This window comes from Fukomys damarensis, unplaced genomic scaffold (genome assembly GCF_012274545.1).
Source record: "Fukomys damarensis isolate Sample0158 unplaced genomic scaffold, DMR_v1.0_HiC HiC_scaffold_17, whole genome shotgun sequence".
NCBI classification, from domain to species: Eukaryota; Metazoa; Chordata; class Mammalia; order Rodentia; family Bathyergidae; genus Fukomys; species Fukomys damarensis.
Genome location: NW_022900929.1, coordinates 80,981,482 through 81,008,417, shown reverse-complemented (window position 1 = coordinate 81,008,417; position 26,936 = coordinate 80,981,482). Strand labels below are relative to the sequence as shown.

The 26,936-nt window shown below is 46.8% G+C and overlaps 1 protein-coding gene across 1 annotated transcript in view; it reads right to left on the bottom strand.

Moving 5' to 3' along the window:
• Unc13c (unc-13 homolog C) overlaps positions 1–25,617 on the bottom strand; it is a 377,980-nt gene extending 352,363 nt beyond the window's left edge. Inside the window, exon 1 of the mRNA XM_019205246.2 lies at positions 22,623–25,617. Coding sequence (XP_019060791.1) covers positions 22,623–25,611 — 2,989 coding nt within the window. The 5' untranslated portion in view covers positions 25,612–25,617. The remainder of the gene's footprint in view (positions 1–22,622) is intronic.
• Positions 25,618–26,936: the final 1,319 nt, after the last annotated feature.

Here is a 26,936-nt window from a genome sequence, read left to right as displayed (position 1 = left end):
ACGCACAGGCCCCGAAGAGTTGGATAAAGTTTGTGATACTCCAGCTAGGTATTAACCATGGAGTTTACATTTGCATTTTTATAACCAATGAGTCTCAAAGTCCCAGAACACAGTTGAGGTTAAGGATCAGAGAGTTTAAGTGCCAGGTGGATTTCTAAATGTTTCTATTTCCTTTTATCCAGATACTAAGTATCTCTCTGAGTATGCTATTTCTACCTCTGGATATCTATAAACTCAAATCGGCAGCTACATTGAAGGTGATGTTCGTCAGCTTCCCATGTCTGAGAGAATGAACCTCAGAGAAGAGGCTCATTGTGACCCACAGCGGCAGAGGTGCTAGCTCACAGCCACTGCCCTATCTGCTCAGAGCACGTGGCCAAGCAAAGCCACCTAACTCACACTATAGTCTGGTACTGAGTGTGCCCAGAGCCCTGACTGTGGAAGGCTGGGTCCCAGCCTGTGGCCGTGCAGGGAGGTGGACAAACTCCTTAGTGGGTGTGGCCTAGTGTAAGGAAATCAAGAAACAGGGGTGAGCCCCTGAGGTGACACAGGGATTCACCCCTTCCTGCTCTCTGCTTCCCAGACATCATGAAGTGAGCCTCTTCCTCTACCATGTACTCTCACCAAGACAAGCTGGCTCACCAGGCCCAAAGTGACAGGCCACTGACGGCTGACCGAGCCCTCCAAGGCCATGAGCCAAAGCAAAACAAAACACGTGTGCATTCCCATCAGCTGATTACCTCTGGACATTTTCGCAGTGACAAAAAGGTGACTGATGTACCTCATCCTGAGCCAAGCAGCAAAGAGAAAGGAAGGCCAGAGTTCTGTAGTCCTCTTAAAGACCATGCACCTGTGACTCAAAGGCTTCCCGCTAAGCCTCACCTCCTGGTTTCTGCCACCTCCCAGTGACACCATGCTGGGACCAAGCCTTTCACACACGGTTTTGGGCAGACATTTAAAACCCAAACTGTAAAGACACTGTCCTACTTGAGAAGCAGGACCTTTACAATCTAGGAAGAGGAACTTCCCATAAAATAAACATCAGTATGTAGATATTTAAATGCTAAAGGCTGAAAATAGAATTTAACAAATAGAAAGTGCCCTTCTTGGGTAGAACCCTTCTACAGCATAAACTTGTAATGTATCGTTCAATTCCTGTATGTTTACTGCAATCTCCGTAAAAACGTTAATAAAAAATTTGAGTTGAACAAGCCAGATCGAAAGGTCATATTTTAAAAAAATTAAGAATGGAAAGTCAAAACTTTTCATAAGTGTTGTAAGTGTCTAGCTACTGCCCCAGTACTATTAAAAACTCTATATTTTACCCAGTGGCTCGAGTTTACCATTTTATACTTCACGAAATTTCCACAGAAGCTTGTTTTTCGCCCCCTCAGAGGTTTCTCTTCTTCCCTCATCTTAGTCTCTCTAGTCATGTGCTAGGTCATGGTTTTCAAATGTAGAGGCTGGGTATATATTTCAATATCCAGAAAGACAAGTGCTGACCAAATAATCACAGGCTTAGAGTTTTCTCTTTTGACTTTCATCATTTTGCAGCCACCATGGTAATTATTAATGCAAGCAGAATTTATCGGTGGTTGCTAAAACTAGTTTGTAAAAGACTGACAGAGAGAGAGGCTTGGGAGAAAGATATTCCCATGATCTCAAAATATTGCCCCAGAGATCGTTTATTCACTACACGACTTCACCTTCCATCCAGGAAAGACTTTAGGTATATGCTGCTGAAATACTAATTTCATCCAGGGGCTTTTAGGTTTTATTAGTTACTGTGTCCATCAATGTGATCTAGCACATAATTAGTCCATTCAAGTACAGCAGTAGGGAGGTGCTGGGCCCTCAACCAGTAGAGTTCTAGGATCCACATCTGTAAAAAGCTTTCTAAGTGCATTATTCGTCTGTATGCATTTTTCTGCATGAAATTTGTATTGGAGAAAGCCATTGTATTATTTGGAGCAAAGAAATAGAACTTATCCATAAATGTCTGTGAAGAGAGCATAGATGTTAACATGTTCCAAACTTTGAGCAACACTGCTGTGACTGTTAATCTTGACTGTTGATTTGGTTGGCACGAGAGACCTGAGGGACATTAGTAAAGCACTTGTCTCAGTAGGTCAAGGGGCATGACTCTGGGGGTGGCATCCACTCTCTTTGCTTCCTTCTCTTCCTTCTCTTTCCAAACCACACTGCTTCCCAGCCACCCGAGGTGAGCAGCTTTGTTCTTTGCACCCTCTGCTGTGATGCTCCTGTCATGGATCCAGCTGACCGTGGGCCACATAAACCATTTTCTCAGGAAGTTGCGTGTGTTAGGCCTTTGGTCCAGCAACAGGAAAGCTGACTGGTTCATTTGCCAAGGAATTCAGTGGAAGAAGAATGGCCAACAAATGATGCTGAGACACCGGCTATTCATGAGCAAAAGGATGAAGTTGGGCCACTGTGTTACAGAAACTTATTCCAGTGGTCATCAGGCCCAGATAAAACTCTGAAGTGGGATTTGGCACTGGGTTCCTAGATATTGCTATGACTTGGGTCTGGATGTCCCCCAAAGCCTTCTATGGTCACAGGTGGGGCTCTTTCAGAGGTGGCTGGATCCAGAGTGTGTGACACTAGAATTGATCGGTGGTTTGAGGCCAGGCTCAAGGATGTTAGGATTAAGAGTGTGAGTGCTGCCGACCCTCAGTAGTCTGAACAAGATAAAAGGGGCAGAAAGATGCTGGTAAGGATCTTTGTTCCTTTGCTACCTTCAGCCCACCAAGAACTGTGGCCCCTGCCATGTGGCACCCTGCGTTGGAGCCAGCCAATTATGGGCTGAATCCTCTCAAACTGTGAGCCAACGAAACCTTTCCCCTTTTAACTTTAGGTATGTTATCTTAGCCAGGAAAGAAAAGTAACTAAGACACATGTGATACCAAAAGTATCAACAGAGAAAGGAAAAATGAACACCAGTTGTCTACCTCATCACAATTAACTTTAGTGCTTCAAGAACAGTATTTTTTAAGAGTGAAAAAAAACCCCAAAGATTAAGAGAAAACATTTCAAATCACATATCACAAAGAATGTATAGCAAAAATATATTTAAAAATCTTGAACTATATAATAATGAGAAGATGAACAAACTAAAAAATAGGAAAAAAAATTGAACATGTATGTCTCCCAGAAAATTATACATATGGAGAATAAAGCACTCTTGAAAACATCACTAGTCTTTAGGAAATGCAAACAGGAAAAAGTAACTACGTGGAACGCAGATAAGTTGGTCTGTTGCACTGTGTAGCAATTTCACTATCTGTTTGCATCCCCCAAACATCTTGTAAACCTCAAGTATACACAATACAATTTATGAAAAAAACACACCAAATGATGCCACCAAAACACCAATAGGAAGGCTACAGTGGAACCCAGAGGGTAACGAGGTTTCGTGAGAATGCGGAACAGTGCAAACTCTCACACAGTGCTCGTGGGACTGTGAAACTGTGGCATCTCTTTGGGAGACAGACTGGGAATTCCTTAAGCAGGTAAAGAGAGTTCCCTGTGGCCCAGTCATTTTTAGACAAAGGCTCAAGAAAATTTTAATGTGCACATAAAAACCTGTACATGATATTCATTATTCCTAATAGCTAAAGAGTAGAAACGACTTTAACCATTGGTCCATCGACAGATGAACACACGGAGACAGTCCTCAGCCACCGGAAAGGGATGCGATGCTGGCTCTGCCCATCAAGGACAAACCTGGAAAATGTGACACAAAGTGAAAGAAGCCAGATGTGAACGGCCATAGATTGCATGAGGCCGTTCTTACGGAATGTCCAGAGCAGGGTGCTCTGCAGACAGGAAAGGAGAAGGCTGGGTATGGTGTCAGCGAAGGCAGGGGAACGGGAACTGACTGCTAACTGGCATGGGGTTTCTTTTCAGGGTGAGGAAATGCTCTAAAATTAGAACTTTTTTTAGTGTATGCTTAAAATTACTGAATTTTACACCGTAAAAGGGTTAATTTTATGGCTTGTGAATTATGTCAATAAAGTTACAATTTTTAAAAATATTCTGAAATTGAAGCCTCAGTTTTGGCTGATACAAAGCCCAAACAAAAATGGTTTCTCACAGTGGCACTGGACATGTGCGGACAGCCTTGCTAGATCCCATAGGAGGGAGGAAGGGCAGGGTCCCAACTGAGGAAGAAAATCCCTCAAGGAAAAACATGCCAGGACAGAGCAGCTTCGGGGACGCTCACCTCCGAATTTTGGGAGCCCACACAGCCAGAGAACCCAGACAGGAACCAACGAAGCGCCCTCATGGCTGGCTGCTCCATGCCCACTTCCCTCCCATCCCTGCTTCCACCTAAGAGCAGAGGAGGAAAGAAACTCGAATTTGCTTACAAAGGCCATAGCCCTGTAGCCTCTGTTTCTGGATTTCTCCACCATCCAGCCACAGTGTGAAGATGACTTCAACTAACAGAGAAGCGGGAAGACTTCATGTAGGCTTCAGCATGCAAAGTCCATCTAACAGCAGGGCACGGGGGAGCACGGGCTCCTTTCATTGCTAGAGTTACATCCCCAAGAGTGCGCCGTGAGACCCACGGAAGACCTCTGTTTGGTCCTGCTGTCCTTATGAGTCACAAGACCCCCAAGGCTGCTTCCTGGATCGTGTAAATGCAAGATGCCACCTTGTCCAGAATTGCTTTAGCCACCTTGAGATCAAAGGTAGACACACACTTACCATTTTAAAATCTAGAATGGGCACAGAGAAAGCCCAACGGAGCGTCGCAGGTGCCTGAGCCTCTGTCTTGGGAGGAACAGCAGCCAGGGACCTGTGACGGCTGCTTCCTGAACAACGCCAACCTGAGAGGATGGACAGGAGTGTTCCCACTGTCTGCCTGCTGTCCTACCGGGGTCTCAGCTCTCTTTCTTCCTTCAGTCTGTGTGTGGTGGTTGTATCTTCCCTCTTCCTCGGGAATAACTGCTTTGCAGCCATGTCTTTGTCTATCCATCTGCCCAGACCCTATACGTGCTGCGATTGAGAAGTCACTGCAAAAGTTACCCCTGCAGGCCAGCATCGGGATCCGGGCACACCTCTTCGATGCTAAGTTCTCCCGTCTCGTCACTTGAGGATAGACATCCACAACGAAACTCTTAGAGAATAAGAAAGATGTCTGGCAATCACTCAGATCCAGACGTACAAGGTCTCTGCAGCGCTGGGATTTCTTAGAAGGCCAAGCCCGGCTCCTTCATACCTGATGGAGATGTACGGAGCCGGCTGGGAAACGCTACGGCTCCCATAAATCTCCCTGCTAATCCTCCTCACTGACAGCCCGGTCCCCCAGGACAGGAGTGGTGGCTGGAGGAAGAGCCGGGAATGTTCCACAGCCCGGGTTGTGCCCCAGACGGCCTCCTTCCAACAGATGACATGGAATTATTCACGTGCAGCCAGCCGCTTCCCTGCCACTCTCAGAAACTGCCCTCCAGTCAAAGCTACGTTGGGCACCATCTGAGCACTCATTAGACATCCGGCAAGAGCTTTTACACCACGGCTCTGAAAAAGCACTGTGGGCCCTGACAGAAGTCAGGAAAGAGCTCTCTGTAAGGTCCAAGTCCTCGCACCTCTGGTGCCCTAGCTGGACAGCTGGGCCGAAGTCCACTGCGCTCATCAAATTTCCCTCAGAACAGCAGGCTAATTCGGAAGTGGAGGCCAAGTTAGAATTTAGCTCTTAAACTACACTAAAATGAGTTTTAAGATGATAAAAGGAAACCAATCACCACAAACATGAAATCTAAAATACAGTACGCATCGCTGGTCATCTGAATGAAGAAAGGCTGCTAAACTTTTAAAATTGACATCATAGATACAGCAAAATTTACCACATAACATAGAGAGCTATAAATACTGAAGATCACTATATTAATTAAGACAATTAAATAGTAGTCTTTAAGCGAGGACAATGCCTCCCCCGCTATAAGAGACTAACGCCCCTGTTGTCTATGTCAATAAGGAAACACTGGCAGAAAATACAACTCTCGAGAGAGAACACAAATGCCAAGTGTAGTGAGAAATTTTCAACTTCTTCAAGTCACAAGTCCAAAAGGCAAATAAAACCAACCCAGAGTGCCGCCTCTCCACCTGCCATTTTAAAAGGTCTCAACCTTCCGGCAGCTGACGAGCACGAGCTGCTCCTGTGTCCCCTGACCTCATTCGCACTCTGCCTACACCAGGGCGGCCGCCCACAGGGAAACTCTGCTGTCGGTAACGCTGCACCCCCACCCCATTTAACAGATGAAGACAGTGCAGCAGCTGAGCTGCCCCCATAAACCGCAGCGCCAAGGCTGATGCCCACAGCCTCCTCTCTGGTCCTGGTCCACCTTGGAGCCACCCTGCCTCCAGTTCCGGACACACCACTCAGTACCAGTTAGGGGTAGACAGGCACAGCACTCCTCAAGACGTATAAAAATACGTACCTATTGGAGGTCTGGACAGCAATGCTTAGGTTTTCGTCTCAGTGTTTTGACTTCTAGGAAGCTGTCTTTAGAGTAATGCTTATAGGGAAACAGATTTATGCACAGAGTTGCTTATGAGAGCAGTACTTATGATCACAGAAATAAAACAGGAAACAATGAGAACACCAAATGTTGCAAGAACACTTCCATTAATCCTAATTTGTAAAAACAAAGATATATTTGACAGGAAACTTGAAAAATGACATCTAAGTTTTCATGATACGGGAAATGCTGCGGGAAACACAGTGGTGGGCCTTGCTCCTGTCTGTAAGTGTGGACATGCACTTGCTCAGCACACACCCAAGAGCAGCTCTGTGCTGGACACCAGTTCACAAATCAGAGTCCCTGCAGCACGGAAGCAGGGGGGCATCAGGGAAATGAAGACTGGTTAAGGTCAGTAGGGAGAGCAGGATGACAGGGACCGAAGTCACCATCAGTCATGGAGACAGAGGGCCTGCAGTGAGGGCTTGCAGGAGCTGGAGTCCCAGAAAGCACCCAGAGCAGGGCCTGCGAGGCCAGGGCCAGCGAAGGTAGCCTGGGGCAGATACTCAGCCCTGTGGGCCACGTGTCCAGGACCCGGGAGCTGCCCACCTGTGACCACTCTGCCAGCCGTTATCTTCCGGCCATGGAGCCTGCTAGGGCAAGGTACCGGCAAGCTGGGGAGCACCTGGGAGAGGATGCACCATCCACAGAAGAACCAGGCAGGGCTGAAGACCCCACCCAGCACCCTGCCTAGGGAGGACCCCAGACAGGCTCCACACTGTCTGCTGGAGTCAGAAAAGAGTCCCAGCCCCAGCTGGGAGTGCATCAGCCTGGGAGACCAGGAGGCAGTGCCGGGGAGACCTATCCCTCCCTGCTGTCATTATGTATGTGTGCAGCCAAAGACTCAAGAGCCCCATGGCACCCAGTGATGCAGCACAGTGGCCCTGCCAACTGGCAGCAATGTGAGGAGGCGAAGAATCCTGACGAGCAATCAGCAGTAAAGTGAAATGAGATTTAAAAAGCTTTACACAAGTGAGTGATGCATGGGAGAGAACGAAAGTAAAATGCATTTTGAGCCAGGTAAGAAAGCACTGAACCTTATTAAGAAAATCACATAAGCGCAGACCCTAATCAAGCAGTGAACAGAATTACACACAGCTTAGGGCGCGGGGACAGAGAGGCCTCCTAACGACTCACGGAGGGCAGGCAGTGGCTTCGAAGGGGCGGTCCTGCTGTAACAGGAGCTATAGGAAGCAGGCCTGCTCCTGGGTGAGCTCGCGGACAGGTAAGGGATGTGTCCAGGCCACAGGTGGCTACGGCCCTCCCCTCTCCTACTTGAGACAGGATGCTCGCTCTTCCAACAGGAAAGCTTGGGTTCACCGCAAGTGCATCAAACCCACAACTAGCATATCACTGTTAAGCTCCAGAAAATAGTTTCCTGAAAGGGGAAGCAATCTCTAGTAGCTAATGTACTAGAAATATGTAAGATAATTCAATCTATTAAACTAATATGTGGTTTGAGGACTATACATTTAAACATCATTCATTGGTTTGAAGTTGTAACCTTATGCAAGAACTTTATAATGTTTCTGAAGAGTTTTGAGATATTTAGGAGAATGTGATATTCACCTGATTTGTATGTTTAGTATTTTATACTTTAAAGAATCAATTACTTAGGAAAGTTCTGCTTATCAATTAGAGTTCTTTAAAAGAAAACCAAGTATCTTAATGTACAAACCTAGCTTTAAAAGTTTAAAATTGTCTCATTGGCTTTATTTTTCAGTGGGTTTAACATTAAATGAAAGCCTTATAGATCATCACGTGACTGTTAAAATGTACATCTCAAGAAGAAGATGTGCTGGTTGAACTTAAAAATATAAGGAAATCTATAGTTTTAAAGCATCTGTGGCTGATATGGATTTCTAAATGATTATGTAAATGGGTATTTTTAATGAAAAAAACCGTCTTCAAAAACTCCAAAAAGCCTTTTGTGCTTTCCACTTTTTGATTCTCTTGCATTGGTTAAATTTCATGCAATATGTGTATATTAAGGTTGTTTAGAAAGAAATTAATAGAGCACACAGAAATACCCAGTGAGTGAATCGCTCCCTGAGCCGTACTTCCACACGTGGCCACCCCTGCCTCTAAACACACGGGGGTGGTGCTGGGACAGACACAGGAGTCCCCAGGAGGGCAGCTGTGCCCAGTGTGAAACTGCAGCCCCAAGCAGCAAAGGCGCAAACGAGCATCCCATCACTCGGGCACGCGTGTGTGTGTTTGTGCCTTGCACACGAACTCATCTCGGTATTAGACATCAGTTCAGTGGCTTCTCTATCAGACAGGCATCAGCAGTCGATATCTAGTGTATGTAGATACTAGAATAATAAAGGAAGTGTGAATTCATTTTAGTGTATAAACTAATTCAAAGTGCTTTTACCTGTAAGCAGTGGATGCTGAAATAGCAAAGAAACCCTTGACCAATTTTGACTGCTTGCCCAACGCTGAGCACCGTTCCTAGCCTTTCAGAAATATTTTTATTTCTGCGTCATCACCTAGGGGGAAAGTGCTGTCACCACCAGACCCAGCATGGGCTGCGGTAGCTGGGAGGCAGTGCCCAGATGGCCTTCTGCCCTATCCTCAAGTCAGAAAACTGCCCAGGCCTTGGAGGGACAGAAGGTGGAGTGCAGGGGACCATCCTGCCTCTGCTGCTGCGTGCATGGTGCTGGGCAACGGGAGGCTGGGGACACCCGAGTGGGTCTGCCGGGCCTTGGCAGCAGCAGGGCTTGGTGTGACCAGGAGACCTGCTGTGCTTTGGACAGAGGAGCCCACAACCACATCTGAGCCTGTGCTGCATCCCCACCTGGCATCTCCCCGCTCGCTCCCTCTCCGAGTTACTGCCCTCCTCGCAGCAAGGGGCTGGGCTCAGGTCTGGTCCTGGGCTTAGCACCTGCCCTCATTCTGTTCTTGCCACTGTGGAAACGGCCCCCAGTCCCTGGGTGATGGAGCGGCAAGGCATCCCTCTGTGGACAGGGTCAGAGGGCCCTGCCCTGCTTCCCTCCTATCACCGCCACCCTGCGTGCCAGTTTGGTCTTACTTACAAACAACACATGGGTTTCAGACAGGAAAACAAAAGGGATATCAGTGTGTGTGCGAGCGTGTGCGTGTGTGTATGCAACACACACAGTCACCACGTGCTGCTCCGGAGCCTGATGTGTTTTCAACTTCACAAATCTCCAGCATTTAGCTCTGCCCTGGTTCTCCCACAACAGAGCTGCCATGGTCTGGATGCACGTGTGCCTTGAGCACATCTCCCCGGGCGTTCACATGACCATGCTGTGACACGTGGTCATGCACATGTGTGACCAGCCCTTCACAGGAGAAAGTGCCGTGTGCCTGAATGCAGGTCATGGAAATGTTGTTCCTGAAAGTGGCTGCCTCAGTTTCTACTTCTCTGGACACTTTCTGGGGCAGTCAGGGAAGGAGGTGACAGAAGCGGGGACAAAGCGTAGGGCAGAGGAGAGAGAGACTGAGGTCTTTCTACTCAAGTCCTCCGCCCTCGAGGTCTGTCACGCAGTGACGTGTCCTTCACCGAGGAAGGGACGGAAGCCGACGTCTGAGGAAAAGGGCCTGAGCCACCATAATCGTCCTGAAGAGAGTCACAGGGAGCTCCAAAACCACATGGCACGTGGCTTCAGAGCAACAGATGTGGAAATCAAGAAATATACAAAGCAGAATTTGACCCGTGTTCTAAAGATAATAATTTTCAGTTCAAGGAGATGTTAGCATTTAAGGAACTCAAGAGCTTAGAACTACTAAGGGGACAAACAGTATTTCCCACTGTACATTAATCTAGCTGGCTGAGGGAAAGAGAAGTCATTCAAAGGCGTTTCCTTAAGAAAGGGACGAATTGCACAGGCTGAGTGGGGCTGGGGACTGAGCAGCCTGGGAGCCCGGGGACTCGGCGCAGATGCTGCTGTGCCGCGCCCCATGCCAGGTGTGAGGACCAGCGCTCGCTGATGGCCTGGCAAGAGAGGCCCCAGCCACGGTTCCCACTGCTCTCTGCACCTCCCCCTAACCCTGGGCCTGTGGAAGGAGCAGAGTCCACGGCCCGTGACAGACCCCGCGTCACAGAGTCCACCCTAGAAGCCATTCCTCACCCACAGACAAGAAGCTTGATGTGGGAACTGCAGAGACTCGGCCCTGGGCCGACTTCCCAGGGGTGGTCACCCCCTGCATGATCCGCGTGCCATCAGAAACAAAAGCCAGGGACCCGGGCAGACTCTACCTACAGACAAACTCGCCGTGGGCCAGTGACGGATGGGCAGATGGACCCAGGAGTCTCACTTTGGAGGGGAAGAGCTACCCTGGAAACACATGCTGGGATTCCCGGCACACGGACGGACGGAGCTCTCACCAAGGAGGAAGCCACTTGGCTCAGGGAGGAGCGGGAGTCGCAGGGTGTGAGGCTAAGTCCTAGCTATGGTGCTCAGGTGGATGGGTGCCTGAGTCACAAACACCGTCCCAGGCGGTCGCGTCCCTGAAGCCTGGCTACGCTGCCTGTGCGGCCTCTGGGAAGGGCTTGGGGGGACCCGAGTCTTGGGACCTGGGCTGCTGACGTTTTGTGAGGTCTCAAGTTATGATTACAGACTTGGAAATATTCAACCAATGTGAGCAAAGCGCATGCGGATCGACTTGAGAATTTCCCCGAGTTCTTCCACACATGAAATCATCGCTGTATTCAGTAAATTCTCATTCTGCCTGTGTGACTTCAACTGTAATTACTGAGGACCAGAAATGAAAACCAACATCGCCAGCTTCGCAGCAGGCATCACAAGCAGCTGAGAAAGGGGACTCAAGCCTGTGCCTCTGGGAAATGGGAAGACGGATCACCCCGCAGCCTACAGCCTCTCCCACCATGCAGCACCTGGGTAACCGTGCTCCCTGTGGTGGTCTGACAGTGAGGTTCTGGGCCAGGGACCGGGCGGACAGCTTGTCACTGTGGCTCTCTAGCAAAGCCATGCTGTAGGGTGAATCCATACTCGGTAGCCCATTCGTCCTCTACGAGGTCGAACACCAGCACATAAACTCTAACCCTAGAGTGGGCTGCCCAGCCCGGTGGTTAAACACTCAAAACTGGGAAGCGAAAGGCCAGAGTCCGAGTGCTGGCTTTGCTTCTATTCTTCCTGTAATTAAGTAAAACGCCTGCCTTACATATATAACACGGAATTGACAATCAAACCCTCCTCCCGGGGTAGTAATGAGGGTTATGTGACGTAACACCCTGGGAAACACAGACACACACCTGGTAAGTCATAAAGGACTGCACCATAATGCTGTCCACCCCACGGGCTCGCAAGAAAACCAGTGTGTGTGTGCTGGGTGAAGCACCTGATGGTGACACACACCCGCCTTCAGACCGCCAAGGACCACGCTTCTAAAGCCATCCTGTTTAAACTGGGCCGTGCTCAGCTGAGGACTAGGAAGGCGACCGAAGCTGGCTGGAAGAGATCTGCTTACTCTAAGTGACGAGGCCTCCGGCCTTTGGTGAGTGCCTCCGAGTCCTGTCTGTCAGTATTTCACAGCTCTTAGTGCCTCCCAGTTGTCAATCATTTTTATCCTCTGAGGGTTTGTTTGATCTCAGGCTGCCGCTGAGAGTGAGCAACAGCGTGCCTGGCGAGTGAGGCAGTGGACGAGATCCCACAGGTGTTGTCTTCTTTAAACAGAAGAGTGCCGTGGGTTGAGTAAGCCCTGGCGGACTCCAGCGACACCGTTGGTCCTGCCCATCAGTTCAGCACTGGAGCGGCCTTCCTGGGGCTGGGCCCCGGCTCCTTGGACACAGGCTGCTGTGAGTACTGCACTCCGGATATGGACATCGTGGGAGCCATGAGGTCCTTCCCTCTTCAGAGCTCATTCTCGACCTTGGGTCTCTTCCCGTAGCGAGGAAATCCTCCCGGTGACCTGCCCGGGGCCCCTGCCTCTCCTGCGATTCGTGTTTCCCAGGCTTCTGTTCCGGGTTGTGGGGAGGCTCCTGAATGAGGAAGCTCTCCCAGAGCAGCTCCCTGCCCACCTGAGCCTCCATCTTGGAACGAGCAGCCAATGCCAGGTGAAGCCCAGGAGCGCACTCACCTGGGGCCTGCGGGAGCCCTGCTGAGGTGCTCAGTGCCACCCAGCTGCCTGGCCCCTGGGTAGCCAGCGGTTCTGTGTGTCCGCCCCTCCGTTCCCTGCTCACCCCTGGCTGGATCAGGCTGCTCTGCACCAGGCCCTGTCCACAGTCAGGCTCCTTACTTGACTCCACACAGAAACCTTACGAATGCTCACAGTCTGTGTGAAATGTCTCTCCTGAGCTCGAAGGGACAGCGGAGAGCGACTCCAGTAGAAGCAAACAGAACCATCACTGATCTGATGTGGCGCACACCAGGGCTGCCACAGCGCCCTTCCGGCCAGTGCATATTCCAGGTGGAAATGCATCCTGCTGCCGGCTGCCTTACGGAGACAGGGGACCCAGAGGCGCTCTGAGGGGCCTTCGGTAGCCAAAGAGTAACTTAGTCTGTGAGTGCCTCAGCGTTTGCTGTTCCTGTTCCTGGCTGCTCTTTGTATATCATTTTTTATTTCTTTTCTATGTTTTGTGATTTTTTTATCACTCAAAAGCTGTGTTATTCCCACTTCTTCACCCCTAAAAGTCTCTCCATGTGAAGTCACCCTTTCAGACTTGCTGAATCTCCGCACCAATGCAAAGTTTTCTCCCAGTTCAAACCATCACCTCCCGCATTTGCTAACAGGAAACTGGCTAAGTTCACAGGCACAACTCCCTCACACTGTGCTTGCACACACGAGCCCAGCTCTCGGGACAGGACTTGCTACATGGGCACCTGGTGTCCAGCCAAGTGCAGCCGACTCTGCTCCCCTCTGAGGCACACGCAGAGCCCAAACCCTGTGCTGGCTTTTTGGCTTTGGGCCTTCCCATCCCACTTCCCTGAGATGCACTCATGTACCCGCTGGTAAACATTTTTCACAAGGTGACTACAAGGATTAAACATGAACTGAAAATGTCTACAGCTCGGCGGGCGTGGTGGTGCAGGCCTGCAATCCCCACACTCAAGAGGCTGAGGCAGGAGGATCACCATGAATTCAAAGCCTGACTACATCGTGAGACCCTGCCTCCATCAGTGATGGAACAGGAATGTCCAGAGCCGTGCTGAGTCGGATGACAGCACCCCTCTCAGCTGTTCCCCTTCACCTCGCCTGTTCCCCCGCAGGGCACAGTGCATCTTTCCACTTTGGCTCCGACGGGACGGATCCCTCACACATGTGGCCTCCTCTGTCTCCATGGCACACCCTCACTCACACTCACTCACACACACGGTCTCAGGTCCCAGTCCTGGCTCCTACAAGGATCACTCCTAGGGCCTTTGGGCTCTATCCCCACCAAGAAGTAAGTATCCGACTTGCCCTGTGCTGCCCGGCAGGTCCTGGGCCACTGCCCTCCCACCGGTGATCTCCGGAACCCTCCAGGAGAGCGCGTGGCAGAAGCTGACTCAGATGAAGGGCTCCCACCCGCTCCCACCCACCCAGGCAGCTCCTGCACAGCCAGGCGACCTCGGAGGGCCAAGCAGCACAAGGCCGGCAGGAGAAGTGCGGTCCGCTGCTCCGACCAGGCCACGCCAAGGTTTGTAAGGGGCTCCGACAACCGACAAATACATTTAACCTGACTAAAACGTGACCAACTGGTTCTTAAAGGAGATGTGAACGGCCAGCGGATGAGGAGGGACGTGCTGAGCACGTCTGTCCTGAGGGCAGCGAGAGGAGCTGTTACACAGAGGAACGCCGAGCACTGGCTCGGCATGGACACGGGGACATGTGTGCCTTGCCAGAAGGAGGTTAGGATGGGGAGGGGCCTCCAAAGCCAGCACAAAACCGCCGTCACCATCAGAGCCCCAAGTCCCACTTCAGGGATTTCTGGAGGAAACAGAAATCATAGCGGGAGGGCGTGTGCACTCCCGGCTCCCTTCAGCCATTCACAGTAGCTGGACGGATGCGCCCTGCAGGCCCGCTGATGAGTGGGGAAGAAGAGCCCAGTGCACCTGCGGCCCAGGAGAAGCAGGGAATTCTGTCATCCTGGACCCAGGGTGGAGCCCACGGCACTGCTCCACACAGAACAAACGAGCCAGGCCCTGAGAGACAAATCTCCCAGCTCTCACTGTGGGATCTGAGAGCCAATCCGAGAAATAGGATACGGGAGGGGTAAGCATGGTTCAAGGAGGAGGGGAAGGAAAAACCGGTGATCAAAGGGCGCAAAGCTTCAGCTTTTTAGGTTGGAAGAGCAAGTGTTCATGACCAGTGGCACTGCTTGGTGACCATGTATGCCAACACACGGTGAGCCGCTAAAGCTGCGGACTTTAAAAATAAGAGGAGGTGACAGGTGTACTCACTGGCTGGCCTAGGTCTTTCTAAATCTTGCTAGGCAAATCTTCACCCTGCACTCCTTAAATATACTCAACATTATTACTGTCAATTACATTTTAAAAACAAGAAAATTACATTATCAGTAATCCTAGAGTATTAAAAACAAACGATACCGGCCCAAAAGATTTTACTATGTGCCACATTTTAATCGTATGTTTTGCAAATGGGTTTCACCTTCTAGTATGAACAGGACTGCAATACTTCCTGTGAAGGAAAACGCACATAGAAAGCAAGGAAAAGAAGGCAAAGAAAGGAGGAGGAGGAAAGTGGGGAGCAAGAGGGAAGGAGGAAAGAGGGCAAAGAGGACGGAAGGAAGCGATGAGTGGAGCGAGGGAGGGAGATGCGGAAGCAGGGCCTCCGTTAGAAAGTGGACAACACGTGGGGTGATGGGAGTCACTGCAGGGAGTTTGCTGAATGATTTCTCCAGCAGCTCTCTACTTCTCTAGCAGCACCTATTTATTTTGAAATAGATGATGTCTAAAATGTTCTATTTACACACACCATTTAAGAACGGATGCATTATTTCTGATCGAATGTGCACTTGTCATAGAAAGTAATAATGTGCCACTCTGAAGGACTGGAAAATCATTCTTAAGAAAACCATTTATATGTTTGCTTAGATGATTCCCAATTTTTAAAAAAAGGGGAGGTGAAAGAACAGTGCGTGGTGGGTATGCTTGCTGCGCAGGTTTGAAGGGAGGCCTTCAGCTGTAGGAACGCAGCGAGCAAAGCAGAGGCCACACTGTCCACCCCATCTCTGCAGCTGAGGCCCAGATGTGCTCTACGGCTGGAGAAGTAGCACCCAGTCTGACCTGCACGGTGGCTGTACGAGTTCATGTTCCCAACAGCGTGGAAGGGTTCAGTACGGAAAGTCCTCAACAACTAAGAACAACAATTCCACCGAAGCAGCCGTACCTCTTCTGGACATCTTCTCAGAAGAGTTAGAGAATCTGTCACAGTGACCCATGCACACCAATGTTTACACCCACGCAGCTCCCAGTAGCTAAAAGCAGAAGTGGCCTATGTGTCCACCAACACGAGCGGACAAAGAGAACACCGCATTTACACACGACGGAGTTCTGCTCGGCCACAAAGGAGGATAAACTTGAGTTGTGTAGAAAAATGGACGGATGTGGAGACCGCAATGCCAGGTGAAATAAGCCAGATACAAAAGTTATATTTTACATGGTTTCTAGTATGAGAATTCCAAAGTACGTACACTTTAGAGAGCAGAATAAGAGCGTGGTAGGAAAGGGGGCAAACTCCAGAGGTAGCCCAGGTCCCAGGGAGGGAGAGGACAGAGGAGCAGGGGAGTGAGTGGCCGCTGTCGGGAGGAGGGGCAGAACTGTTCGGTGCCGAAGCGCACAGTAATCGTTTCTTAAATAACAGAGTTTGAGAAGCGCTTATGGGTAACTGGGACAGTGACTCTCCAAATCTTAACAGATATTAAAGCTTAGACATTAGCTGGAGCCTAGGGGGACACAAAGCCCTCGTGGTAGATGCGCAGGTTCTGTGACCGTAGAAAGAGCAGCGAAGGGCAGCTTTCTCACAAACGGTTTCCCCACGCTGAATGGGCGGGATCATACTGTCACTCACAGTTAAATTCACAGTTTAACTATTTTCCTAGTTAAAATAAAATTGTAGTACTGTCTTGAAGTATATTTAATCAGAAAGTATCTGTCAGGCGTAGTGTTGCATGCCTGCAATCCCAGCCCTCTGGGAGGCTGAAGCAGGAGGCCTATAAGTTCAAGCCCAGCCTCGCCCAGCTTAGAGATTTAAGGAGACCAGGTCTTAAAACCTAAATAAACAAATGAGGTGGGGGAAGAGAGAGGAGTGAGAGAGGGGGAAAACGAGAAGAGAAACATCCTCTCTATTGAGGAAAAGAAACTGAGGAGTGCAAAGCTCCATCACGGGTAGAATTAGCCTTGCGACTTGGAGAGTTGCCAGCATTTACTTATCTATTTAAGAAATGTTTCTTAAGTTGCTACGAGAGTGACACACTTGGAATTCAGCTGGGACATTCTAGTTCTTAATTTTCTTAAAATAGAATACCTCCCTCAAACCCAGGAATCCTACACCCAAGGATTTTTCTCACACACATGGGATCTCACCCCACAGAGGATGGGCTTTGCTGGGAGTTTACGAGAAACATAAATGCCCAAAGACAGGGAAGGATAAATGTGCAAAAACTGTACAACAGAAACCTTTGAGCCGCCAAGAGTTCAGTGGACCACAGAATTAAAAGCTCTTCCTGGTCAGACACAGTAGTGCAAATTTTAATCTCAGCAATTGCAAGGCGGGGCACTGCAGCAGGAGTATCGTAGATTCAAGGCCAGCGTGGGCAGTTTTGCAAGATCCTGTCTCAAAATTTTTTTAAAAACTGTAAAGGTCTGGAGATGTAGCTGAGTGGCAGAGTGCTTGTCTAGCACGCACAAAGCCCAGTGATTGATCCCAGCACCACACACACACGTCTTTCTGTTATATATAACACGAAGAAAAGGTAGGCACAGAACAGCATCAACACCAGTGTGGAATCATTGGACAATAATTTCTCTGAAGAGTAAGGACTCCAATAAGTAAGTCCTCCAAAGAATGGGAAAAGTGATTTTACTTTCTAAATTTAAATAATATTTTAACTGATCTATAGGAACATAAAATCATATATTAATGGTGTACCATGAGATGTTTCAATACATATGCACACTGTATAAAGTTTGAAGCAGGTTAAACACGATTCCCCCTTTAAATATTTGTCATTTCTCTATGGAGAAGACTTCGAAATCCTTCCAGCTAGCTTTTTGAGACACATGGCACACGACTACTATCTCTGCTCTTCCTACTGTGCCCGAGGATCTTACTCCGTGCACAGCTGGAGCTTAGGGCCCATAGGTCAGCTTTTCCCCATCCTCCTGTCCCCGTCTCTGGAAAGCAACACTCTCAAGTTCTGTGAATTAGTGTCTGTGTTCCACATACAGCTGTTCTACTTGTCTTTCTGTCCTTGTGGTTTACTATACTCATCAGAAGACTTCTGTTCTACGGACGTTTTCACAAATGACAGGCTTCCTTCTGTGCTCATGGCTGAACAGCATTCCACAGGGTCTGCGCCCCTTGTCCTTCTCCCCAGTCATCAGTCCATGGACACGAAGTTCTTCCCACTTCATGGCATCAATGGACATGGGGTGCCCCAGTCCCTTTGATGAACTTTCACTTTAGGTTTTGTCTTGGTAGGTTTTAATCGCCCCTGTGTGTGCTTGTTTTACTAGAAGGCTTTACATAGTGTATCAGCAATTCATATAAATTTCGATACGTATTTCTGGCCCACTCTGGATCCACTAAGTCATAATGCTCTATAGTTTGGTAATTTGAAAACACCACCCAGGGACAGACTTCCAAAGCTCCTCAGGTGATTGTAACAACCTGCCAGTTGGGAAACACCAGGTCCCACATAATAAAGCATCAGGTTTAGGACACCTGCACACATTCAACTTTATATTCTTATCTGAGAGCCAAGATATTCTAACAAAGTCTCGTAGCCATTTAGAAAATAAAGTACACACCATGATTAAAATAAAACAGTAATCATGCTAATTACCAATGTCACAGTCTCTTGTAGAACAAGATTTTGTGTCCTTTGCTAGGAAAATCACTTCAGAGTGACTGTAGGCTTCAATTTCAGGAAGAGTGCACTCAGATTTCAAATATGTCATCCCACAGGCAGCTGCTGCACTAAAGTGCTTATTAAGCTCTACAAACTGATTTATGGGATTTACTTCTTAGAAGTTTAACATAGAAAACCTGAGAATGAACCAGTTCATATCAAAACTTCACCCTACCATATATTTAAGGCCTTTCATGTTAGTGCCGATTTCTATTGAGAATCCTTGAGTTGAGATAAATTCAGTGGATTTTTTTCTCCATCTTTAATTATGGTTTTCCTACTTAAACCATGAATAATGAGCAGCCTTTAAACTGGGGTGGGACACGGCTCCTCTAAATAAACAAAATAAACTCTCAATTCATGCTGGGCACATCTGGAGTCGAATTCACAGGGGTGGTGAAAGAGTGAAAAGGGGTGAAACAAGTGAAAAGTGCCTAGTGCATAAGAATGCTTCTGGGCTCACCATCTGCAAAGTCATAAGCTCACCTTGAGGCCTTAACCAGCACCTACAAACTCACTCTTATCTCTGTACAGAGCACGGGTTAGGAATACCACAAAGGAAAGGATGAAAAGGACAAGACCTTACTCTTGATGACACGTTAGAAGAGAAAATGAGCAATGTGCATTAATCCAGGATGAAGCTGGAGCCGCAAGAGCCAGATGTGCAGAAATTCAGAGGGCACAATCCTTATTTCCAGGGGCTCAGGGCTGAGGCAGGGGCTCAGAAGGCTCCTGCCATAGTGTTGAGCTTGAACTAGCAGCACAAACAGTGCCACTTGGCAGGCCCATCATGGGAGGACCCTTAGCTAACGGGGACACTTCCACCCACTGACCTCCAGGATTTCTTACCCTACTGGAATGCCATTCAAACTGAAGGTTCTACCACCAGATATCCACGTCTACCAGTATTTGGGTTTTCTTGTCTTCTAGATCCTGAGTACAATAGCTGATATAAAGAATCCAAATGTCTGAGTTTATAACTTGGTAAGGAAAGCAGCATCCCACAGAGTTTTACAGCGAGACCTTTATGGTCCAATCAGGCAGGTTCGCAATGGAAAAGACAGCACTGTTACTTAGTGATGACTGGGTAGCCATGGAGAGAAAATCTGCTGGCACCTGCCCAATACCCAGCAAGCAGATGGCCATGGGCACAAAAACCATCATGACAATTGGCACCTTGTTGGGAGTTCTGCCCAGGGAAAGGGCCTGGAAATTGTCCTCCTCTGGCTGCCCTTCCTTTGGAAACATATTGGTAGCACAGGAGGGAAAACTGCCTGACCGCTGCCAAGGGGAATGGAGATGGCCTTTATAATCTAGGGTACAGCAGCCTCCTGGGTCGTCAATCTGGCGCCTCTCGGCCACCAGGGAGCATCTTAAAGCTAGGCATGCATGCTCACTTCCTCTAGGACAGGGAATGTCCAATACATCCCATTCAAAGTAGCTCAAAGGATGACAACAAGCCAAGTTTCAAGATGGCGGCAGGGCCCGGGTCCTCTGCAGCCAGGCCTACTCCCACACAAGGGTGGGCACAAGATCATTTCCATCTTAGAATTCTTACATTGGTAGCATATGGTTACCCAACTACATTTGTGCCTTCCAAGAAGTGTCACCTGATGACTAGGCTTGTTTGTTAGTTGAATGGTGTTACCATAACAATCTACTCAGTAGAGGGTTGGTAATTTAAATTTTTTAAAATTTGCTATTTTTTTAGTACTACTAGTCTGGGATTGAACCCAGACTTTGCTCACACTAAGCAAGTGTTCTACCGCTGAGATACAGCCCCAATCCTTTTCAGTTTGAGACAGGATCTCCCTAGGTTGCCCAGGCTGGTCTCAAACTTGTGATCCTTCTACCTCAGCCTCCCAAGTAACTGTGACTACAAGTGTGGACCGATACACCCACCTTCAATTTTTAATTCATCTTGTTGTGTACAGTTAAAGCTGACAACATGCTGAGGTGCATATACGAAATAACATGGTTACTAGCTGTCAAAGTGAAGAAAATTAATATATCTGAGTGGCTGTGTGTGCTGTGCGTGCCCAGAGTGGTGACAATCTGCTCGGTTAGCATCTCAGTACAGAACTGCTGTTGACTTTGGTCTGGGTGCCGTACATCGGAGCCCCAGGCTTGCCTCCTCCTGCGTCCCTGCTAGGCTGCACCCTCTCATTTACATCTCTCACTTCCACCCCTCCACACTCTCCTTGGTAACCACTGCTCTATTTCCTATCTGTATATTTGTCTTCTTCTTTCTCAGATTTTACATATAATGAAGGTATGTGTCTGGCTCATTTCACCTAACATACTGTTTGCTAGTTTGATCCACGTTGTAGGAAATGGCAGGAGCCCCTGACTTTTTAAAGCTGAAAATATATATTCTCCAACTTTCTTCTGAAATTGGTGATCTGGTTCTATTTTGATATTCTTTACATTGCAAACAGATACCTTAGCCAGATGACATTAAAACTTATCTATTACAACACAACACACATACTCACAGACATACACAGAGCTCAGCCTCAATTTATCTTAGAGTAGACCTCTCTGAATCAACAGAAATAAAAGACAGTGTTAAACTTCTAGCTTCAATCCCTAGATACCATTAATTAAGACTCAGTAATAAGGATAACTAACTAGCAGAAGTCACTCTGATATAAATAATTTTATAATATAAGCTATATTTATATAACGTTTGAATATTTGCATTTCCAAATCAATTTTAAACGTAGCTGAGAACTACTCCCTCTTTGAACAAAACAACAATAAAATCAAAGCCAATGCACCCAAGATCCCCTTGACTTATGTACTGTTCTGTGTTGTATTATATGAATGATTTTTTACAGCAAAGAAACCTACCAGTTTTTACTGTTTTAGAGCTTGAAGTGGCTTTACAAAAAGGTTCCATTATTCAATACACTACCAATATCTACCAGAATATAGTCAGTTTGGAGGAACATCGGATCATACTTTTAACGATACAGAGAAGCCACATTCAACTCCTGACTTCATAAATTATGTGATATTTCTTAAAAGCAAATAACATCACATAAGAATACTTTTATGAAATATAATATACAGTAAATATTTCAGAGGATAAATGCCATAATTAAGAAAATAATTACAATATATAATTCATTAAGAGTATAATAAATTAGCCCCAAAATATAAAATAAGCATGCAAATAAGGTAAATGGTAAGGAATTAAGGTGAGTGCAGAAGTTTGGCTGAGAAATTTTTTAAAAAGTCAATAGACTCACATGTTTATACGCAACTACTGAGTAAATCATCCAACATTGTGTCCCTGGAAAACTAAAACTTGTTAGATAAGTTACTCGTCTCATTTTCATAGTGAGGAAGAGACTTTTACTCTATTTCTAAAGGAAAAACTTCCCATTTCTCCTCTAACTCATCCTCGGAGAACAGCTTGTGTCCATCCAGGTGTGGCCTCGGCTCTCAGCTCTCTCTTTTCACTAGCGACCTCAGCAGGTGGTAAGGAAGTCTGCAGTCCCCATGGGTCTCACTAAGATTGTCTGGGCAGACCTAACTCTTTAACCAAGTGTAGTTTTGACAGGAGGAGTGGTGGAGTTGGGGAGTTCACCTTCTCAAATATTTCAAGATGATACCCCACCTGTAAAAATCTCCTAGAACTAGGGTGTAGCCCACAGGCTACCGGCTGAAGAGGATGCCCATTGATTTCACCCCTCCTTTCCTGCATAACTGAGGCCACAAAGTTGGTTTGTATGAGATAGGTTTTGTGCCTGAAGCTAACAGATGAATCATGAATTATAGCTGGTAGGATTGAATTTGGGCTCATTTCAATATGACCTATTTAAAATATGTTTTGTATTTTAAATCCTCAAGCCCCACTTGCTGGAAGAGCTACCCAAAATAACTAAAAATCCTTCACAAAACAAACATGCAAACTCATTGCAAGTAATTTCTTTCTCCCAGGTAAACAATGAATATATTCTAAAGTATCACTAACACAATGAGCTCATAATGCAGTATGGAAACATGAATACCTCCAGCCAGGATCTTCTCTTCCAATTCTGCCATTTGCTTCTTATAGGCCCTCAGAGCTGCTTCTTTGAAGGAGGGACGGATTCTCTTTGGCTTTGTGATTTCCAGTGGCTGTTCGGGGATGTTTTGGTTTTCATCATCTTGTATCTGCATTTCAGCTGCTAGTTCAATTACAGGTTCTAGCTCCCCTTCACTGACCACGTCATCTGCCTGCCCTTCGTAACCCTCATCCTGTGGGGTTTCATATGGTGTCTCATACAAAGGAGCATCATATTCCTGCATTAGTTCATCTGTTTCTGCAACACTAGTCCTGTTTTCCAGTTTAGCAAGGACTTGTTCCATCACTTCAACGTAATCTGTCTCATTGTCCACCACTGGTTCATTATAGTCCTCCTCATCCTCTGCTTTGTAGTAATAGGGCTCTGTGTAGACATCTGAGTCGAGCGTAGTACTGGACTCATTGGCAGTGGATTGAGACAGTGTCCGAAATCTCCCCATTAGGGAGGAGCCACTGTCTTCATACCCACTTAGACTCTGTGTGCTTTTGTTCCACACTACTTCCAAGGCTGATTTGGCCCTTTGCAGTGTAGATCCAAATTTTGGGAAGCTGAAAGCCTTATCAGAAAGATCAATGCTCAGTCGGCTATGCCAAGATTTGGGTGGGACATCCTCTGAATCATCACTTTGCAATTCACTTTGACTTCGATACATCATGGACAATGGGCTTTGGTTTTGGAACAGTTCATTAGAATTAGCTTCCGGATAAGAATCGTATTGGCTAGCCCACTGGCCTCGGGGTTCATTATCTAATCCAGGGCATGGGGATGAATTGTCATCTTGGGTTAAATCATAGCTTTCAGAGTCATCTTGAAGGTCACTGTGGCACTTTCCTATGTCTTCTAGGTCTTTATTGAAGACATCCATCTGTTGGTCAGATAAACTGTTAGTGTCATAGTCCAGCACTTCCTGAGTGGATGAATCCAAACCTAAATCAGTTCCTTGTTCCACCTGATTCCATTCCTTCCATGGAGAGAGGTCTGCATGTAGAGAGAGCTGAGAGTCACTGTAATGACTTCGGTCTGCAGATGCATATACCATGCTGTTACTCATTGCACTGTCCACAGTTTCTGTGTTCTGAAGTTCACTCTGCACTTGGACACCCGGAGTGCTCTCACCAGGATGATGGTCTTGAGGACTATCATACAAGGCAGGTGTGCCTTCTTGTTTCCTTTGCCACAGTTCCCTGTCTGAGGATGACAGGAGGGAGCTCCCATTAGTTCTAGCAAAAAACTGATGTTCTGAAAAATCTTCTGAGTAAGACTGACATAATTTGGAAAAATCTGATTCAGAGCGACTGAGTTTAGCAGTGAAAAAATCACTCTGTGAATGCCACAGGGGCGTGGCACCTGCATATTGGGCTATGGTTTGCTTTTCCACATTATTTGATCCTGGTAGTTGTGAAGATGTTTCATCATGATCTGGCTGGTTTGAAATTCTGCTGCTATTCACAGTTTTATTCTTAGATCTAGCACTGTGTGATTTTGAGCTTGACTTGGAAGCGCTCCCCTTGGTTGGAAGCTCTGGCTTGGAAAGCACAGCATAACTGTTTCTGTTGAAGTCGGATTCCAACTCCCTATCGCTGTCACCAGGTGAATGCCAACTGCTCTTCTTTGCTTTGGGCTCTGGAGTAGACAACTTCATGTCCATACTCTCATAGGTCTGGGAAGATGGTATTGTTTTCTCTTTTCTTTCTCTGATATCGTAAGTCAGAATATCTGTTGATACTCCAATGCCCGTTCCTTTGAGTTTGTATGATCTTTTTAAGACAGAATCCCTCTGCTGAGGGGTTTCAAAGTACACAAGTATGGGTCGAGGTTTAGCATTTGGACAGTCCCGTTGGTGTCCCACCCTCTGAGCATATTCAATTTTCACAGCATTTGGTGCATCTGAGAAGCCCATTTTGTCTGTTAGAATCTGGTACACCACATTTTCAGTGTATTCAAATCTCTCTTCAGGCACATTTAAGAACCTCAGGCTTGCCTTGCTGCCTGTGTGACCTAGGCATCGAATGTAGTCATGTATATCCCTGGTCTCTCTCCGGGACTGCACAAAACCTGTCCGCAGCTGCTCAATTTCACTCTGCACCACCTCCACACTGCTGGAGATCTCATCAATGGAGAGCCTCAGGGCATCCACATGGCCTCGCAGCTCAGACAGCTCTGTCTCAATCTGGCTAATCCCTTGCAGTTCCTTGAAGATCATCTCCATCACATCATGTGTATGGCTGAGGCAGCCAGAGGAGCTGAACCCTGGCTCTAGGGCTGCTGTCTTGGGGCGGCGAGCGGTCCTGTCCAAAGACTTGCTCCTTAACCCCCAGGTCCTCTTCACAGTGCTCAGCTCTGGGTCAGAGGAGACACATTCCTGGCTCTTTTTCCATTTCCGCAGCTTCTTTAAAGCCCCCAGTTTCAGGCTGTGTAGTGTGCGCTCCCCATCAGAGCTTCCCTCCGAGGGAGCAAGGCTGCTGGAGCTCTTCCTGCTTCGCCCCACTGGCATGGTACACGCTGGATGGGTCTGGTCCTCCGCACTGCTCAATTCATTTAAAGATTCAGAGTAAGAACTCTCAACAGAAGACAGCTCTTGAGGCAGACCCTCATGATCACTGCTGGTCACTTGAATGTTCTTCTGAAGGCCATTGGCAATAGCAACACGGTAACTGAATGTTGGTGAGAGGGAAAAGTCTTTGTTAGTCTCACCTTCTTCCGAAGGTAAGTTGCGAGTGGACGAACACTTTGCAATCCTCTTTACAGTGCTTTTCAAAGTGTTAGAAAATGTGGCTGTTTTGGTCTGGCCAGCGGTAGGAAAATCTTGACCCTTTTTCTGCTGATGATTCTCCTTTTTTTTGGTTGTATTTCCCAATTTCCTTGTAAACATTCCTTTGCAAAGCTTATGTATATAAGGTAAAATTAAGCTCTTGAAAAGATTAGCCACCATGGAGAGCAATTAGCGCAAGCTGTTCTGCCCCAAAGAAGTAAACAAGGTATAAGATTGAAATTCTGTGTGTCCAAGGCCAGCATCACGGTCAGACAATCTGTGAGTCACTGAAGATGACACAGAAGGCAGACACGGCCCTGCCACACGTCAGTGTCCCCAAATCCAGATCCGGAATCTGTTTAGGAAAGACATCCTCTTCTGTAGGAGGGGCTTCATGAATACTTTTCATTTCCACGTACCTTTATTAGTGTCTGAAAAGAAATTTTAAAGAAAATATCAAAATTAAATTCCCAATTTTCCCCATTTCTAACATTTTCCAAAAATATTTATAACTAATGTGCAAAAAAATTGCAAAATGTTCAGAGGATATCTAAATTTAAGTACAAATTTACTTATAAATTATAATGTATTTTCATAAATCACTTAAAGATGGGCACAAATGAAGTAGAAACAAAGGTAATAAGGATGGTTATTAAAATGGATAAAATTATAATTTAATCAGCCATATTAACTTCATCATTTTCTTTCCACCTTATTTCCTTTCCTAAAATTGTGTTTACTAATGGGAGCAAAAAGATTTAAGTGTATTATCCCTACCCTAGATTTTTGAAATTCAACAAACTTACACTATACATGCATGTAAGACTTTCTCTTATTCAAATAATTTCTTCTTTTCTAGGTTTTTGGTGATTAGGAATTTCTTAAACCATAATTAATGTGATCCAAGCAAATAATTATTTCATACAATGAATTAATGTGAGGAGAAAATAGAGCTTATATAGCTATCAAATTTGTTAATAAAATACCGTGAGTTGAAAAAAAAATTAAAGGCTGTATCAGACTAAGAAGAGTCAAAAGTAAAAAGATTACAACAGTAAAACACATTTGAAAGTTGGAGGCTTGTGACAGCACAGCCTGTCTAATCAGCCAGTGCAGCCCTGTGGGGAGCGCATGGTTGAAACCCACCCAGAGGTTGGGAATGTGAGTGGGTGTGGGAGTCAGACCATAAAAAGAAGCTGTGCCATAGATACAGTAAGTGTAAAGATAGCTGAGAACTGGCTGACCAGAGTTTACTCTATGATTCAGTGTTTGAAACATGTTGGTAAGCTTTGTGATGGCTACTGTCTTCCATTGCATAAAATAGTGTTTACATTTTGTTTTACTGCTCTGCTATCACAGTGCCTTGTACCAGTAGGTATTCAAATTTTTATGGAATTGAATGGGTTGAATATTTTATTACTGAAACGTATTCCAGAAAAACAACAATAGCCCAAAGTCTTTGCTGGTATTGGACTATGCAGGTAGGTAAATAACCTACCCAGTTC